Genomic DNA, 18,214 nt, shown 5'->3' on the forward strand with positions numbered 1-18,214 from the left:
TGGATCTTTGTTAACATGGGGATCTGAATGAGAAATAACTGGACGTGCCAAAAAAATGAACTTTCAATCTAGACACCAGATGTTTAGCATGGGGTGGACCACATTGTAATTAAGATATTGTCTGATGGACACTTCCCCTCCTATTTGCAATTGCATGGACCAACTCCCCTCACATTCATGATCACATAACATCCCTGTGGTAACGACAGGAATTGTTTACATGGAAAAAGTAATATTATGAATGTATTTCAGGCATTTTGAGCTGTTTTAATGCAAACTAGCAGCTGGACTTGAGGAGGCAGCAGCACTGTATTAGCCAACCAGTTCTCTATAATTCACTAGCTAGTGCTCTGTGGGCCCACTAGTGGTCCATGGGCCACACATTTGGGAAACTCAGTTTAACATAATTTACTAAGATCTGATCCAATGCCCACTGCAGTCAATGAAAATACTTTTGGAAATAATTATTTGAAAGCATGTGTGGAAAGAGCCTGACTCAATACACATACTACAGGTTTAACAAGGATTTCCAATCATGAGGGACAATCAATTTTTCTGGGTTGTTACAGGCTGAAATCTTTCACTTATGATTTAAATTAACATTTTGTACTCTAAAATAATTTAACAGTGACTCTCAAAGAGCATTATAAGCATTAATTAACTGGCTCTCATAGAGAGGGAGGAAAGCATCATTACCCACAATTTAAGGATAATGGAAACTGAAACACAGAGCAGCTATGTGATTAACCCAAGGTTACACAGCAAATCAGGGGCAGAGCTAGGAGGAGAACTCAGAAGTCCCGACTCAAAGTTTCTTCCATCTTAACTACTACGTAGCATGAAAAGTGTCTGCAGTTTCACCATTTAATGCAGTTGGTATTTGTGTACTCCTTAGGGTTATGGATTTGATTGTAAAGAGTTAATCTTAATGTATGGGATACTACAGTGAAAACTATCAACACATTAGAAACTTCCTTTATTATTAGATTTCATTAAAACTATGTTTTTTTAAACTTTGACAAAACCTCCTTATGGGGTGGTTATTTCAAATAAAATGCTTACAAAAACATATGAATGGCCTATTTACAAAGTTTATTGGCATATTTTACTACTGTGTATGGAAATATGCAGAAAAACATTTCACATACAGAAAAAGTAATATTCCTGAAGAAAATCCTATGGACTGAATACAGATCAACCCCTTTAAGCAGTTCTATAGTATGTGCCGTGCCCAATAAACTGCCTCACTGAGGATCATTGTATATCAGCACTTGTGCTTGGTCTCTGAGAAATGAAAGATGATATCTAGAAAAAATTATAGCCCCTGACATTGGAGATTTGTAGATTTCCACTCTCCCTGGAAGGAAACCAAGAACATTTCTGTATATTAAAATCTTGCAGCAGGGTTCAGTCCCTTACACTCTGCAGAACAAGCTCACATTATCTTCACAAAATCAAAGGACAGCTTCTTACCTGGAGAATGCACTATGTACTGATAGCATTCTGAGCCAGACTATAAAACACATTATCAAGCCAGGCAGTTAGACAAACCGGATGACTACTTATCAGCAACCAAATATGAAGCTGTCATTCTGACCTCCAAACACGGACTGATTTAATAAAGTTTAACCCTTCTTTGGGCAGATCTACCTTCATTAGTAATGTCTTTTCCATAAGAAGTTCAGCAAGGGGTTCAAAGGGTGCAGGTGACAAAAGCCCATAGGTATGTATAAAAAACGTGGACCTTAACCGAGGACTAGGTGTGTGTGAGTGTGAGTGAGAGAAAGAGAGAGAATGAAAAGTTACAATTGGGTCATAGGAGCAACAAGAGGAAAACAGTGGAGTAATCTGATCAACATCTTAGATGTCTATAAACAAATGCAAGGTTTTCGGGAATAAATAGGAAAACTGGAAGTATTAATACATAAACTAAATTATGACTTAATTGGCATCACAGAGACTTGGCGGGATAAATCTTATGACTGGAATATTAGTATAGAGGGTTATAGATTCTTCAGGAAGAACAGGTAGGATAAAAAGAAAGGAAGTGTTGCATTATGCATCATGAATATATACACTTGTTCTGCGGTCCAGGAGAAAGTGAGAGGCAGAGCAGCTGAAAGTCTCTGGTGAAGGAAAAACTGGGGTAACATCATGGTAGGGGTTCACTATAGACCACCAAATTAGGGGGAGCAGGTGGATGAGGCACTTCTATATTAAATAAGAGAATTATCCAAAACATAAGACCTGGTAGTAATGGGGGTCTTTAACTATCCAGACATCTGCTGGAAAAGTAATACAGCAAAACACACTATATCCAAATAAGTTCTTGGAATGTATTGGTGACATCTTGTTTCAGAAGATGGGGAGAGTAACCAGGGAGGCTGCCATTTTAGACTTGATTCTGACTAACAGGGAAGACTTAGTTGTGACTCTGTAGGATGAAGAAAATTTGGGTGAAAATGATAATAAAATAGTAAATGTAATGGTTCCAAGAAAAGGAAGGAGTGAGCAGAGCAGAAAAAGGACAACGGACTTGAAAAAAAGCAGAATTCAGCAAACTCAGAGAACTGGTAAGTTAGATGCCCTGGGAAGAAAATCTAAAGAAAAAAGGAGTTCAGGAGAGTCGGCAGTTACTTAGGCAGAGAATATTAATGGCACAAAAGCAACCAGTCCTGATGTTAAAGAAAGATAGGAAGAGAAGTAAGAGGCCAATATGGCTCCTTGGGGAATTCTTTACTGACCTGAAAATCAAAAAGGAATCCTACTAAAAGTGGAGACATGGAGAAAAAGCTAAGAAGGAGTATAAAAGAATAGCACAAGCATATAAGGTCAAAATCGGAAAGGTTAAGGCACCCAGCAAAAGAAATAAAAGGCAATAAGAAGAAGTACTATAAATACATTAGGAGCAAGAGAAAGATGAAAGAAACTTTAGGTCCACTGCTTAGCAGGGAAAGAGAGCTAATAATGGATAACATCAGGAAGGCTGAGGTGTTTAACATCTATTTTATTTCACTCTTCATTAAAAAGGTTAACTGTGACCAGATACTTAACACAATTAATATTAATATCTAGGGTCAAGGAACACAACCCAGAACAGGAACAGAAAAGATTAAAGAATATTTATATAAGTTAGAAGTGTTTAAGTCAACAGGACCTGATGAAATTCATCCTCGGGTATTTAAGGAACTAGCTGAAGCAATCGCAGAATGGTTAGCAATGAACGTCAAGAACTCATGAAGGATGGGGGTGGTCCCAGAGGACTAGAGAAAAAGTGGTTACTAATCTTTCATAAGTGTTGTTTTTCGAGATGTGTTGCACATGTACATTCCACTCTTGGTGTGTGTATGCCCCATTCACAGTCGCCGGAAATTTTCCCCTCAGTGGTACCCACTGGGGGCTTGAGCGTCCTCTGCTGCAGCGTGCTGCTGGCATTGGTATAAAGGGCCCAGCTGACCCTAAAGTCCCTCAGTTCCTTCTTTCCAGAAACTCCAGTATAAAGGGGTACAAGGGTAGCTCATGGAATGGACACGAGCAACACATCTCGAAGAACAACAGTTAAGAAAGATTAGTCACTGTTTTTCTTCTTTGAATGATTGCACATGTGTATTCCACCCTTGGTGACTCCCAAGCACTAGTATAGGCAGAGGGATCAGAGTTCCTGTACAAACAGACTGTAGAACAGTTTGATCAAATTTGGCATCATCTCTAGAATAATGGGTGACGGCATACTGGGAGAAGAAAATATGCACTGATAACCAGGTTGCTGCTTTTCAAATATCCTAGATAGGAATCTGAGCTAGGAACGTTGTTGAGGATGCTTATGATCTTGTGGAGTGAGCAGTCAATTTGACTTGTGGTGAAATGCCTGCCAAATCATAACAAGCACAGATGCAGTAAGTTATCTAAGACAAAATTCTTTGTGAGAAGATTAGAAGATCTTTCATTCTGTATGCTATTGCAATGAACAGTTGGATGGATTGTGGAAATGGTTTGGTCCTGTCTAAGTAGAATGCTAGTGCTCATCTAACGGCCAGCGTGTGTAGCCATTGCTTGTCCCTCTTTGCGCGTGGTTTCGGGTGGAAAACAGAAAAGTAAATTAATTGATTGTTATGAAAATTTGAAACCACTTGAGAGAAAACTTGGATGAAGGTGTAAGTAAACCTTATCTTTAAAGAAGACTGTACACAGTGGTTCAGATGTGAGGGCACACAGTTCAGTGACCCTTATGGAAGAAATTATGGCAATTAGGAAAATCACTTTCCAGGAAATGTATAGTAAGGAGCACATTGCTAAAGGCTCAAATGGTTGTCCCATCAGTTTAAACAAGACCAAGTTCACATCCCAAAGGGAAACAGGCTCGCTTAATTGAGGATAAAACCTTTCCAGGACTTTAAGGTGTCTGATTGTCATGTCATTAGAAAAAACAGAACAGTTATCCACCCAACAGTGGAAAGCTGATATTGCTGCCAGGGGAACCTTGATAGAGGAAATTGCTAAGCCTTGCTGTTTCAGGTGCAGCACATAGTTAAGTAGGTGTTGAATGGATGAACGCATTGGTGAGACTCCAGTTTGACAGACCCAGACAGAGAACCGCTTCTATTTTGACATGTAGGAGGCCCCGGTGGAGGGCTTTCTGCTACTTAATAAGACTTGGCAAACTTGCTCCAAGCAAGCCTGTTTTCTGGGATTTAGCTGTGGAGTTTCCAGGACATTAGATAAAGGGACTGCAGGTTCGGGTGGAGCAGCCAACCGTGGATTTGGGAGATGAGAGCCAGGTGCAATGGTATTGAAATTGGAGATGTCACTAAGTAGTCCAGTATCGTGGAGAACCAGTGTTGGCAGGGTCATGCTGGGGCTATTAATATAACCTGGGTGTGATCCCGCTTGATTTTCAGTAGCACTCGGTGTCTGACTGGGATTGGTGGAAATTGTAGCAAAGCTTTTCTGTCCAGGGTAGCAGGAAGGCAACAGTGATTGAGCCCAGACTGTGGCCGTGCAGAGAGCAGAACTGGTGACATTTTCTGTTGAACTTGTTTGGAAATAGGTTTATTTGAGGAATTCCCCCTCCTTCCCCTGCTGGAAAATGCATCTGGCTACATCCGGACAAAGAGACCACTTGTGGTGACTTGAAAATGACCTGCTCAGGCAGTCTGATAGCTTTTTCTGCACCCCTGAAAGATAAGAGGCCTTGATGTTGATTGAATGGGCTAGAAAAGTCCCATAGGTGAACCACTTCCTGACAAAGGAGCGATGAGTGAGCTCTTCCATGTCTGTTGAGATAAAACATAGCTGCAGTGTTTTTTGTAAGAACAAACAGGTTTCTCCCTCTGACATGAGGTAGAAAAGACTCACAGGCAAGATGAATCACACGTAGCTCTTGGACACTGATATGAAGAGAGAGCTCCCTTAAGGACCAAAGACGCTGAATTCAGAGGGGTCCCAGGTGAGCCCCAATCCTAAAGCGATGTGTCTGAGACCAGACTAATTTATGGTTGAGGGCAGATGAAGGGAACGCTCACAGAATCATTGAGAGGATCTAACCACCAATTCAGTGAAACCAGAACTTAAGAAGGTACCGTGAGCACAGTGTCCAGATGAAGACGGCTTGCTAGTACACTGGGGGATCTGAGGTGCAGTCTCACATGTTGTATTACATATGGACATGAAGAAATGTGCCCTAGGAACCTCATATAGTTTTGGGCTGTTGTGATTGGATGAAACTTGAGGTGTGTCACTAACGATCAGACAAATTGGAACCTTGACTCTGGGAGAAACGCTGTGACCTGGGTAGAGTCCAACACTGCCCCTATAAACTCTATCCTCTGTAACGGGCAAAGGGTAGACTTGTCTGCATGGATCAATAGGCCTTAGGATCTTGAATGTTGAGTAAAATGAGTACAACACTGGATATAACTTGGACCAGCCCATGATTAGCCAGTTGTCCAGATAAGGGTAGACCTGCGCTGCTAGTCTCCTCAGGAATGCTGTTACACAGCCATGCATTGTGTGAACACCTGAGATGCTGCAGAGAGGCCAAACAGAAGCACTGTGATCTGGTAATGTGAATGCTTCACTACAAGCCTGAGGAACTTTTTGTGTCCTTCATATATTGACACATGAAAGTAAGCGTCTCTAAAATCAAGGTTGACATACCCTGGATCCAGAGAGGGAATGATGCAAAACTTTATCTTTTTCAGATAGTTGTTGAGCTGACACAGGTCTAGGATACGTCTGAGACCTCCCTTTGCTTCTGGGATTAGGAAATACTGGGAGCAGAAACTCTTCCCTCTTAAATTCTGGTAAACCACCTCTATGGCTCTCACCTGAAGGAGAGATTAAATGTCTGGAACCAGAAGTTCTTCATGAGAGGGGGTCCTGAAGAGGGACAGGGAGGGAGGGTGGGAATAAAGTGTAGGAATAAACCAGATAATGTATCCCACTTCTACAGTGCTCAGCACCCAAAGGTCTGTGGTGATACAGGACCAAGCACTGAGGAAATGGGAAAGGCAGTTTGCAAATAGAGGAAAATGGGGTTTGGCAACCTGGGAACTGGTATGACATCCTCAAGCATCCCATCAAAATGCCAGCTTAGAACTCCCTAGATGTCTAGGTGGAACAGGCATTGATACAGAGGTAGAAGAAGGATGAAGCCTACTCCAATCACCTCTACTCAGTTTCCTCTGCAGGTCCTGTTGGACAACTGGAGCAGAATACCAGAGGGATTATGGAGGCCTGAAGTGATTCCTGGAAGGGGCTGGGGTGTGCAACCCAAGGGACTTTAAGGTTTCCCTTGAGTTCTTTAACCCACAGAGCTTAGGGTCAGTCTGCTCCAAAAAGGAGGAGGATTCCTCAAAGGGCAGATCCTGCACAGTCTGTTGGACCTCCTGCGAGAGCCCAGAGAACTGTAACCAGAACCCTATGAATGGCCACAGACATGGCAGCCAAGTCAGCCACATCCAGGGCAGCTTGCATCGAGGCCCTCGCCACCGAGATTCCCTCACTCACTAGTGAGGAGAACTCCTGCCTACCATCTGCTGACAGCATTTCTTTAAATTTTAGCACAGAGTCCCATATGTTAAAGTCATACCTGCCCCAAAGTGCATGCTGGTTTGCAACCCTGAGTTGCAACCCCTCAGGTAGAATAAATTTTCCTATCAGACTGGTTTAGCTTTTTTGAGTCTTTTGATTTTGGGGTTGTGACTTGATGCCCCTGCCTTTTCCTATCATTAGTGCCCAAAACTGCCAGGAACCCCAGGGGGCAGGATGGGAGTAAAAGAACTAATAACCTTGGTCAGGTGCACAATACTTGTGTTTGGCCCAAACTTAAGGCAACCATCTTTAACTGTTCTTGGTGTGCCTTATCGTCATCTGGAGGAGGCGATATGACCCCTTCTGAGACTACCTCATCAAGGGAAGAGGAAGAGGAGGCCAGAACTGGCTGAAGATGCTCTTCTTTCATTTCTTGATCTGCCAGGTCCTGATGAGCCAGCTCCTGATGTCCGATATGAGGTTGGTACCAGAATCAGGAACAGATGCTGTCTGGTGAGTAAGAGCTGCACGCCTCTCCAGGGCAATCAAATAGAAGAGCTTGGAATCAGATCTGGAAACAGGGGGAAAGAGGGATTTCCAAAAGGCTATGGGACAGGTACCAGTGACCTCCTGGCCAACCACTCTATGGCATTTCTGTGACAGGATCTGTGGAAGGGTGGAAACATCTGGAGGTGGGTTAGCAAGGGCAGCTCTGAGCATGGGAAATGTAGAACCCAACCTCCTGTTCAGAAGAAGATGACTCTCCTATTCACCAAGGAGGCGCAATTCCGTATGATGCCTATGTGGAGAAGCCTGCAGAGAAGTAAGCATCATGGGTTTTCCCTTTGACAGTACCAAAGAGTGAGCTATCCGGAGTACATGAGACTGGCAAGGTACTGAGAGCTGTAGCAATCTTGTTGGTTCTCCCATGCCCTCCAGCACCAAGAGCATCAACACTAAGGTCAGGATGTCCCTAGCAGCTGCAAATACCTATGGCATAGTTGGTACTGAGATCGGGTTGGTACGGTGCAGTACCACAGATGTGGAAGGTGCTTCTTCTGGCTACTCAGTCAATGGTACTTTCCTACAAGTTGGGGTCAATGGTGCTTTCTTCTGCAATACTGAAGCAGTGGTGCGATTAGACTTAAACTACTCTTAACCCCGTAACTAGCAGTCTTTGGTGCCGGGATCTCCCCCTTTCTGCACTCTGCTTCTTATGCCTCTTCTTGGGCACTGCGGATGGTGAACGGTGACAGGACTCAGGCATGGTAGGAGACACAGTCCTTACTGAGGCCGAGACACCCAGTGCTGAGTCTGATCGACCTCAGATAGAGGTCCGAGGAACGCTCTAAGAGTAGAAACTTTAGCCTGGCTTCACAATCTTTCCTCATGAGGGGCTTAAAGTCTCTGAAAATTTGACAATGATCTCTGATCTGAGCTTTCCTGAGGCATTTAAAGCAACTTGAGCACAGATAGCTCACAGCCAAAGCCTTACTGCAGGAAATGTAGGGCTTGAAGCCCGATGACAGAGGCATACCTTGGCACTCGGAACCAAGTGAAACCATCAGATGAAGTAAAAACCTAGCTAACTAAACACTAATAAACTTACTTACACTAAATTATTCAAAATAAATTACAAGTGAATACAGTCCACTGAGAACAAGGAGTATTTGTGGCACCTTCAAGACTAACACATTTATTTGAGCATAAGTTTTCGTGGGCTAAACTCACTTCATCGGACACATGTAGTGGAAAATACAGTAGGAAGTTATATATAAGAAAGTATAATATATAATATATACTATTATAATATATACACACACAGAGAGAACATGAAAAAATGGGTGTTGCCATACACACTCTAAAGAGAGTGATCAATTAAAGTGAGCTATTATCAGCAGGAGAAAAAAAACCTTTTGTAGTGGTAATCAGGATGGCCCATTTCCAGCAGTTGACAAGAAGGTGAGAGTAGCAGTGTGTGTGTGTGGGGGGAATAAGCATGGGGAAATAGTTTTACTTTGTGTAATGACCCATCCACTCCCAGTTTTTATTCAAGCCTAAGTTAATTGTATCCAGTCTGCAAATTAATTCCACTTCAGCAGTCTCCCATTGGAGTGTTTTTTAAGTTTTTTTGTTGTAATATTGTGACTTTTAGGTCTGTAATCGAGTGACCAGGGAGATTGAAGTGTTCTCTGACTGGTGTTCTCCCCGCCCCTCATAATAGCTCACCTTAATTGATCACTCTCATTATAGTGTGTATGGCAACACACATTTTTTCATGTTCTCTGTGTGTATATATATATCTTCCTACTGTATTTTCCACTGCCTGCATCCAATGAAGTGGGTTTTAGCCCACGAAAGCTTATGCTCAGATAAATTTGTTAGTCTCTAAGGTGCCACAAGTACTCCTTGTTCTTTTTGCTGATTCAGACTAACACAAGCTACCACTCTGAAACCAGTCCACTGAGAGTACTTGCAGAAGCAACGAGAGCAGTCCCAGTGACCATCAGATACAGTAAGAAGGAACTGAGGGGACTCGAGTTGGCTGGGCACTTTATACTGATCCCAGCAGCAGGCACTCAAGCCACCCCGATGGGTATCACTAAGGGAAAAATTTCTGGTGACTGTGCATGGGGGCGCACACTCCAAGAGTAGAATGCACATGTGCAATCACTCGAAGGAGGGCAACCACAGTATCTACCTTTTAAAAGGGTCACAAAGAGGACCCATGGAATTATAGACCAGTCAGCCTAACTTCAATACCTGGAAAGATACCGGATCAAATTATTAACCATCAGTCTACATAACCACCTAGACGATAAGAGGATAAGTAATAGCCAACATGGATTTGTCAAGAACAACTCTTGCCATACCAAACTAATTTTCTTCTTTAATAGGGTATTGGCCTAGTGGATGGGGGGAAGCTGTATAGATGATATCTTGATTTTAGTAAGGTTTTTGACATAGTCCCAATTGATGTTCTCCTCAACAAACTAGTGAAATGTGGTCTAGATGAAATTACTATATGATGGATACATAACTGGTTGAAAATGGGCTTAACTTGAAGCAAGGGAGGTTTAGGGTAGGTATTACAAAAAACTTTCTAACTGTAAGGATAGCTAAGCACTGGAATAGGCTTCCAAGAGAGGCTGTGGAATCCCTGTCATTGATGGATCTTAAGAACAGGTTAGACTAGGAATACTTGGTCTTGCCTCTGTATCGGGGACTGGACTAGATGACCTCTTGAGGTCCCTTCCAGCTGTACATTTATATGATTCTATATAATGTCTTCTAGTGCCACTGTCTTCAAACATTTTTTATTACATGCAAGGTAGAACACTACTTTTCTCAGATTATGCTGGGCCACATATTTGGCCTTCAAGGTCTCAACACAAGCATATTCATTTTTCCCATTAAAAATATTAACTGATTATTTCACATTATTTTAAAATACTAAAATGGATCTACATTTTAAGAACAGAAAACTAGCAATACACTACTCCAGAATAAGGAATACAAATTTGTATAGAATTTTATGATGATGTGCAACGTTTAAGGGAAATAGAGTTGGGGGACAAACTTTGAATACAAAAGTTTTATTTTGCAGAGTCTATGTATGTAAACTAGATACTATAGATGAGTACAGTTTAAAGTATCCTTATAAATCTATTACGGTAACCTTTTCAATCCTATTTTTTTTTAAATGCAGCAATGGGGTAAGGAACAGGAAATATGAGATAGCTGGGACAAAGGGCCATCGGAAGGTGCTGGAGGCAAATGTGTGTCACTGAGCAATAAAAGGAGGAGGAACATCAAAACAGGGTGGGGGGTGGGGGAAACTATTAAGGGGGCTAGGTTAGTAGCGAACTGAAGGACAAGGGAAGAGACATAGAAGAGGCTAGAGAACCATAAGGGGATTTGGGCAAGAGCAATAGCCTATATGAGAGAAGCAGACAGGAGTAAAGAATGTAAATAAGTAGCTGAGGAGGAAGGTAAGAACCTGGAAGAAAGAGGCAGGTGGGAGCCCAAACTGAAGGGAAACGTAACTGGGAATGCTTCTGGCAGTGGTAGCTGCAGTAGTTGCCCACCAAAGGTCTTGGGTTTGGGGAGAAAGGAAGGAAGCAGGGAATCTTGGGCAAGGGTCGTATCACTGGCTAGAGGAAGTGGTATGCTAGCTAGTTGATGAAAGGAAAGGAAGGGGTAAGGCAGGCAGGGTGGAGGAGCTTTGAGTTCCCTTCCCTGGTCATTTTTGTAACATCAAAAGACTGCTTGGTTCCAGAAGCATTCCAAACCCTTTGATGTGAGAGCAGTTCTGGCATGACACTACAGTAGCATACCAAAAAGGGAGGGGACTATAAACTCTTAGATTAAAGAGTTCCTAAATGCTCAAAGACACATAGAACGACAGCCAAGAAACAGGCATGAGAGTGAATTGCCTAGTACTATATGACACCCCAAGTTTTAAAAATATTGCCGGCCCCTCTAAATTTCAGGGGTCGGAGATGGTCACAAGACCCTTCTCTGATGCACTGTGATCCTTGTCTCCCTTGCAGTGTAACTGCTGGAAGGGGAGATTGAACAGAGAATTGACTCTACTCTGGTCCTCCTAATGGAGAAGAAGAGTAGAGAATCTCTTCAGTTTCTGTGTCTGTTCAAGGCCTCAGGGAGAAACTTGCCTTACTGATGCTTAAAGCCTTAACTTTCATGCACATGCAATATGATTTAAAACAAAACACAAAAAACACTAATACTGAAAAATATATAAAACCATTTCATAACATTCAGGACCAGTCAATGATACTGGCATAAATCTACAGAGTTACTCTAGATTTACACTACTGTAAAGAGAGAAGAAACCGTTCCTAGGAGTCTGAACCTATCTAACAAGAGCCAAGAATTCAGAGTAACTTTTTCCTCAACTTCCGTGTTTTCTGTTGATGAGCATGAGAACAGCAGGCTATAATAGACATCAAAGGAGATGTAACACATTGGCCCAATGGGGTAAACTAATGAAGAGTTAATCTCAAATAGAATTTTCTGGTCTTTCATTTAAGTCAGAATGATTGTGTTAAGGTAACATAGGGCCAAATCCTATAGCTTTTTAATGATAGTTTTGCTTAAGAAAGGACTAAATTGTTTGACATACACTATTTTGTATGCAACAGTATATTTTAGCATGCAGATTTTTTATGAATGAACAAAATATAATGGCTGATGCTCGGAAATTTATTATTTGGCACATTTACTGCTTGCTTTTTAAATCACATTTGAAAGATTTTTTTTTTAAATTAGGGACAGTGAATAATCAAGAGATTTGTCTCAAATGGCACCCAGCACAGAAGAAAAGATCTCTAGCAGGCATGCAGGTAGAGGATGTGTTTATCTGGTTATTTTTCTTAGAAGGAGGAGGAAGTGCCATGGCAAACACAAGTGTGGCTATTGATTAACATGATTGTCCCGCATAGCAGAGAAAAAGGTATTTTTAATTTATTCTTACAATCAACAAGGTATATGGAAACTGTTACCATGGGTTTACCTGGAATAAACTGACACATTAGTCAATTTGTTATTGGATCTTTTTGATTAGAGAATATTGCTATCAAATATTTGTGCAGATGGAATTTTTGGAGAATTTAGTTGCAAAGCTCTACCAACTCTCTACTGCAGTGGTTCTCAACCAACTAATCGTTGTGGGCCGCACATGTGGCCACAATGTGCTACCTGGGCTGCAGGTTGAGAACCGCAGCACTCCCCCAAACCCCTCCAACCTGCTATGTCCAGCACCCCCAGGCCAGAGACTCCTCCACAGAGTGGGGCCAGGAGCGGAGCCCTGGTGGTGGGGTTGGGCAGCAGGGAACTTTTACCCGGTTGTATGGGGCCAGGCGTCAGCCCTGACCCAACCTTGCCACCAACCCTGACCCAGCCCCTTGCTGTGCAGGGCTGTGCAGCAGCCCTGACCCTGGATGCTGATGTGTGGGGCTGGGTGGCCTGGACCTCTCTGCGTGGCAGCCCCTGGCAGTCCTGGACCCCACCACACTTTAGCACACAGCTGGGCTGCAGCTGTGCGGCCCGTGAACCACTGTTCTACTGAACAAAATGTGTTTTTTTAAAGGCTTATAACTTGGCCAAATTTGGGCAGATTTTCATGGTGATTTTCATGGGGTGCCCCGTGGCTGGGATCTGGGGTGGGGGTTGGGCTTGATGTGGCTGAGGTCTGGGGGGTAGGAGGTGCAGGTGTCCGGGCTGGAGGGTGCCTCGTGGCTGGGCTCCGGGGGAAGGGGGCATGGATGTCTCCCCCCCTACCCCCCGGTTAGGCTCAGGGGCGGGGGAGGGGGGCAGAAAAACAGGAACTAGGTTGTCGTAGAGGTTTCTTTAACTCTCTACTTTTGGGGACTTTTTGTGTCTCTGTATTGCTACAGACATAGCTGCTGACAGGTATTTTGAAATAAATCACCAAAATGATTGAAACTGGCATGATTATATAGTGTTATTTTGACAAATGAAATATGAAGAATTTTGCAGAATTTTAAAATATTGCCTGCAGAATTCTTATTTTTTTTGTGCAGAATTTCCCCAGAAGTATTAATTGTAATTTACTTGCTCACTTCATCTGTCCAAGTGCGAAACTGCTGGTAAAGAGATACTAATATATACTTTACATTAAACTTAAGCAAATTAAACAAATTCAATAAATGGCAGTGTTCGTCTAATTAGTATTTATAGAGCTTTGACCTTTAAAATATGCTAGACTTTACCGACATATGTCCATTAAATGACCTCATGCCAACTCACTGCTAGTTGATAATTTCACCTATTCTTTGGTTCATTTTTGTCAACTCGCAAACAAAAACCTCTTGGAAATTGGGTTAGTGTTTGGAAAATTGCTTTCACACATCCTGGACCTTTTCCCTTTTGAGACTATATGAAAATCTGTTTAAGAACTAGAATTGGGTTTGAAAAGGAACAAGAGAAACTTACTGTTTCTAAGGCCATGATACGCTCCTGCAAATAAAGGAGAATACATAATTAGAAAAAACAAGTTGACCATGATGAAAGGGCTTCATTTTGTCTTTGCTGTATTAGCACATACAACATTTTGTACAAAAACTTATTATATAGGAACACAAGAATTGCCATACTTGATCAGGCCAGTGGCCCATTTAGTTCAGGATCCCGTCTTTAGCAGTTGCTTTAGTGAAGGTGGAAGAAAACAGTTATGAAAGAACTTGCAAAAAATAAAGGTTTCTTCTTAACCCCCATTAGAGGCTGGCTTCTGCCCTGAAGCAGGAGAGATGATAGAAATTTTTTGAAGTATTTATTATCATGACTTTGAATATTTTTTTAACTATGTAAATGTCCAATCCTTTTTTGAATCCTGATAAATTCTTGGCCTCCATGGCAATGAGTTCCATTGTCTGAGTGTTACATTAAATATTTCCTTTTTGCCATCTTTTAATTTTAATGGATGCCTTCTTGTTCTTGTCCTTGCATCATATGAAATTGTAAAAAGAAGTTCCTATCTACATTATCTGTACCATTCATTATTTTATATTATATATATATTTATTGTGCACTTTCTTATTCCTCTCTTCTCTAAGATGAATTGTTTCAATCATTCAAAACTCTTCATGTGAGAGTTTCTCCATGCACCAACCCATTTTTATAGCCTCAAGCACCCCACTGCATTTCTGTTAATGTCCTTCTTGGGATGGGGTTATCAGAACACAAATTCCAAGTGAGTGTGTACTCCTGATTTCATATGGTGGTGTTATATTTTCAGTACTCTCTACCGTATTTCTTACGCATCCTGACATTTTGTCTGCTTTTTTGACCATTGCTGCATGTAGACATCATTCTCTGTCAAATGAAGCTGCTGGTAAAAAACAAACACACACACACACACACAGAGAAAAAATATTTTCATCATTGGCCTCTGAACTAGCCAGGGCTTGTTTTCAAAAAGAGAAAAGAAATCTCAACATTTGTTAAAAATTATTCTTCCTCCTGCATTTCCAACTAAAGTGCCCCCTTGTTCTACAGATAATGTGCATGGGTCCATCTTTCAGATGAGTAACTGAAAAACTGGTGGTTTAAGTGACTTGACAAAAGTTATATAGGACATACGTGGCACAGCTACGAACAGAAACCTGATAACTGAGGTAGTAGACCACATTGCCTCTGATACATTAAGAAAAAAACCCTAGCTGTTATATAGTGCTTTTTATTTGTAGATCTCAAAGCTCCTTATGAAGAAGGTCAGTGTCATTATCCCATTTTACAGATGGGGAAGCTGAGGCCCAGGGAGGGGAAGTGACTTGCCCAAAGACACTTGTTGCCAGTGTCAGAGTGGGGAATGGAACCTGAGCCTCCTGAGTTTAAGTCCAGTGCCTTCTTGTTTAAGCACACTGCCTCCGAAGTTCACTCAAATCTTTATACTTAGGTAGGGTAACTGTAAAATGGGGGTAATACTCACCTTTGTAAAGTGCTTTGAGATCTACAGAGAAAAAAGTGTTAGGTACGCACAAAGCTTTATCACCACTACATAATTACCATATTTTTAAGATGGATAAGTAAGACACAATGAGGTTCAGAGGCTGGTACAGGCACTGTGACCTAGCAGTCTGGGCACTAGCTGTGAAACCAAAAGACACAGCTTCTAGTGTAGTGTTTGACACCATTTGCTGTGTTTTTCTTTTAGCACATCTTAGCACATTCAGAGTAAGACAGTAGGCCTGCTTCACTTGCATGCACGGCTAATTTCACTATTTCAGGAATGTGCATCTTTTCAGGTGTGCATTGTATAAGGCAGATTTGCACAAGAGACATTCTAATTTTGATCAACAAAAACAGTTAAGAACTTTACCTGAAAATCCTGTCTAGTGATAAATAAGTCAACTGAAATTTTCCCACTTAAGAGTATCCTTACGAAAATAATGTTTGGATAGTGCAAAAACAAAACATAAAATATAAAATATAAAAGAAGCCAAAAAGTGGAAGATTTTCCACTGAATGCATCCGATGAAGTGAGCTGTAGCTGACGAAAGCTTATGCTCAAATAAATTTGTTAGTCTCTAAGGTGCCACAAATACTTCTTTTTTAAAAAGAAGCCAACAGTCCCTTGATCCACGTTTGTTGTGCTGTGATGGAATATGCATTTCTTTATTACTAAATAATATGTTCTCATTATATGGATTGTGCAATATTTACGATTACTGTAACTATTTATTTGCTGCTTCAAGTGCTTGGATTTTATAAATGATGTGATAGATAACTACACTGTTCTCACTTAGCAACCTTAACTGGTTTTGACAGAGGTTTGAGTTTTTTGGAATTATAAAATTGTATAAGGTGCCTAGAGGGTTTTTCTGTCTATATTATTGTGTCTCTCATGTACCACCATTTATCTGGGAAAAATCCACACAGCTTCACTTTATCATACTATATAGATCAAACCAGAACACTTTATAAAACAAGACACCCTGAAAATTAGTACCCCCAGGACACCATAAAGATCTACTGGATATGATCTTGGAAAAGAAAAACATTTGTGACACACCTTTGACACTGAACTTTCTAAATTTGTCCCCTGATATTATCTACTATTAGTACACTGATAATATATGCAATGGAATATTTGTTTCCTCATGATTTTCTTTCTGGGACTGACCTCTCCTCTAGTCCAAGACAAATGAGCTGTGCTTCTCATCTAGCAAATACTGGAGCAGTTCAGACTCATCCATGAACGCTCTGGGGCTTGGCTATGCCCTCTTCTGCTCCTGTGCGAGATCAATGTTTCCAAAGTTGTAAGGAAACACTTAATTCTTATAAGTAGATTAAGCATAATTTATAAATTATGCGCTAACTGTACTCTCTTTATACACAGAGACTAAAGAAGCTACACACACACACACAGAATTTTTTTCAGGTGGAGAAGGAATGGGGACAGGTCAGTCCAGAAAGGAAGTAATCAAGTAACAAATTTTCTATTTTGGTTCTGTTTTTGTCTTCCAATCTCAAACTGGGAGGTAGGAAGCAGCATGGAAAAATTAGTTCTGAGGAGAAATAAGTAAGGCAGAGGAAAAACTTGCTCCATCCCTAAAATTGGTAGAATTAATCTATTTTGGGACTACTGTTGGAGCACTTTCCTTCTGAAGGATCAGGGGGTAGCCGTGTTAGTCTGTATCCACAAAAACAACAAGGAGTCCGGTGGCACCTTAAAGACTAATAGATTTATTTGGGCATAAGCGTTCGTGGGCTAGAACTCATTTCATCGGATGCATGGAGTGAAAATTACAGACGCAGGCATTATTATACTGACACATGAAGAGAAGGGAGTTACCTCAGAAGTGGAGAACCAGTGTTGACAGGGCCAATTTGATCAAGGTGGATGTAGTCCACAACAAATCCAGGTTGTGCTGGAAATGGCCCACCTTGATTTTCATACACATTGTAAGGAGCGTGGTCACTTTGGATGGGCTATTACCAGCAGGAGAGTGAGTTTGTGTGTGGGGGGCGGAGGGTGAGAAAACCTGGATTTGTGCTGGAAATGGCCCAACTTGATTATCATACACATTGTAAGGAGAGTGATCACTTTAGATAAGCTATTACCAGCAGGAGAGTGGGGTGGGAGGAGGTATTGTTTCATGGTCTCTGTGTATATGTCTTCTGCAGTTTCCACAGTATGCATCCGATGAAGTGAGCTGTAGCTCATGAAAGCTTATGCTCAAATAAATTGGTTAGTCTCTAAGGTGCCACAAGTACTCCTTTTCTTATTAGTAGATGTGCAGGTGAATGAGCCTCTGATGGTGTGGCTGATGTGGTTAGGTCCACTGATGGTGTCGCTAGAGTAGATATAGGGACAGAATAGGCAACAAGGTTTGCTACAGGGATTGGTTCCTGGGTTAGTGTTTCTGTGGTGTGGTGTGTAGTTGCTGGTGAGTATTTGCTTCAGGTTGGGGGTCTGTCTGTAAGCGAGGTCTGGCCTGCCTCCCAAGGTCTGTGAGAGTGAGGGATCGTTTTCCAGGATAGGTTGTAGATCGTTGTTAATGTGCTGGGGAGGTTTTAGCTGGGGGCTGTACGTGATGGCCAGTGGTGTTCTGATATTTTCCTTGTTGGGCCTGTCCTGTAGTAGGTGATTTCTGGCTACCCATCTTGCTCTTTCAATCTGTTTCCTCTCTTCCCC

General features: G+C 41.7%; 1 protein-coding gene across 6 annotated transcripts in view; it reads right to left on the reverse strand.

Annotated features, from left to right (window-relative positions):
• Positions 1-18,214, reverse strand: part of CEP128 (centrosomal protein 128) — a 446,273-nt gene that overhangs the window by 57,275 nt on the left and 370,784 nt on the right. For all 6 annotated transcript variants that reach the window (XR_012159510.1, XM_073349335.1, XM_073349339.2 and 3 more), the window contains one exon: positions 14,011-14,034. Coding sequence is in view for 5 of the 6 variants with exons in the window: in XM_073349335.1 (XP_073205436.1) it covers positions 14,011-14,034 (24 nt within the window). In the remaining variant the exon portion in view is untranslated. The remainder of the gene's footprint in view (positions 1-14,010; positions 14,035-18,214) is intronic.

Source organism: Lepidochelys kempii, chromosome 6, assembly GCF_965140285.1.
Source record: "Lepidochelys kempii isolate rLepKem1 chromosome 6, rLepKem1.hap1, whole genome shotgun sequence".
Classification (NCBI taxonomy): Eukaryota; Metazoa; Chordata; order Testudines; family Cheloniidae; genus Lepidochelys; species Lepidochelys kempii.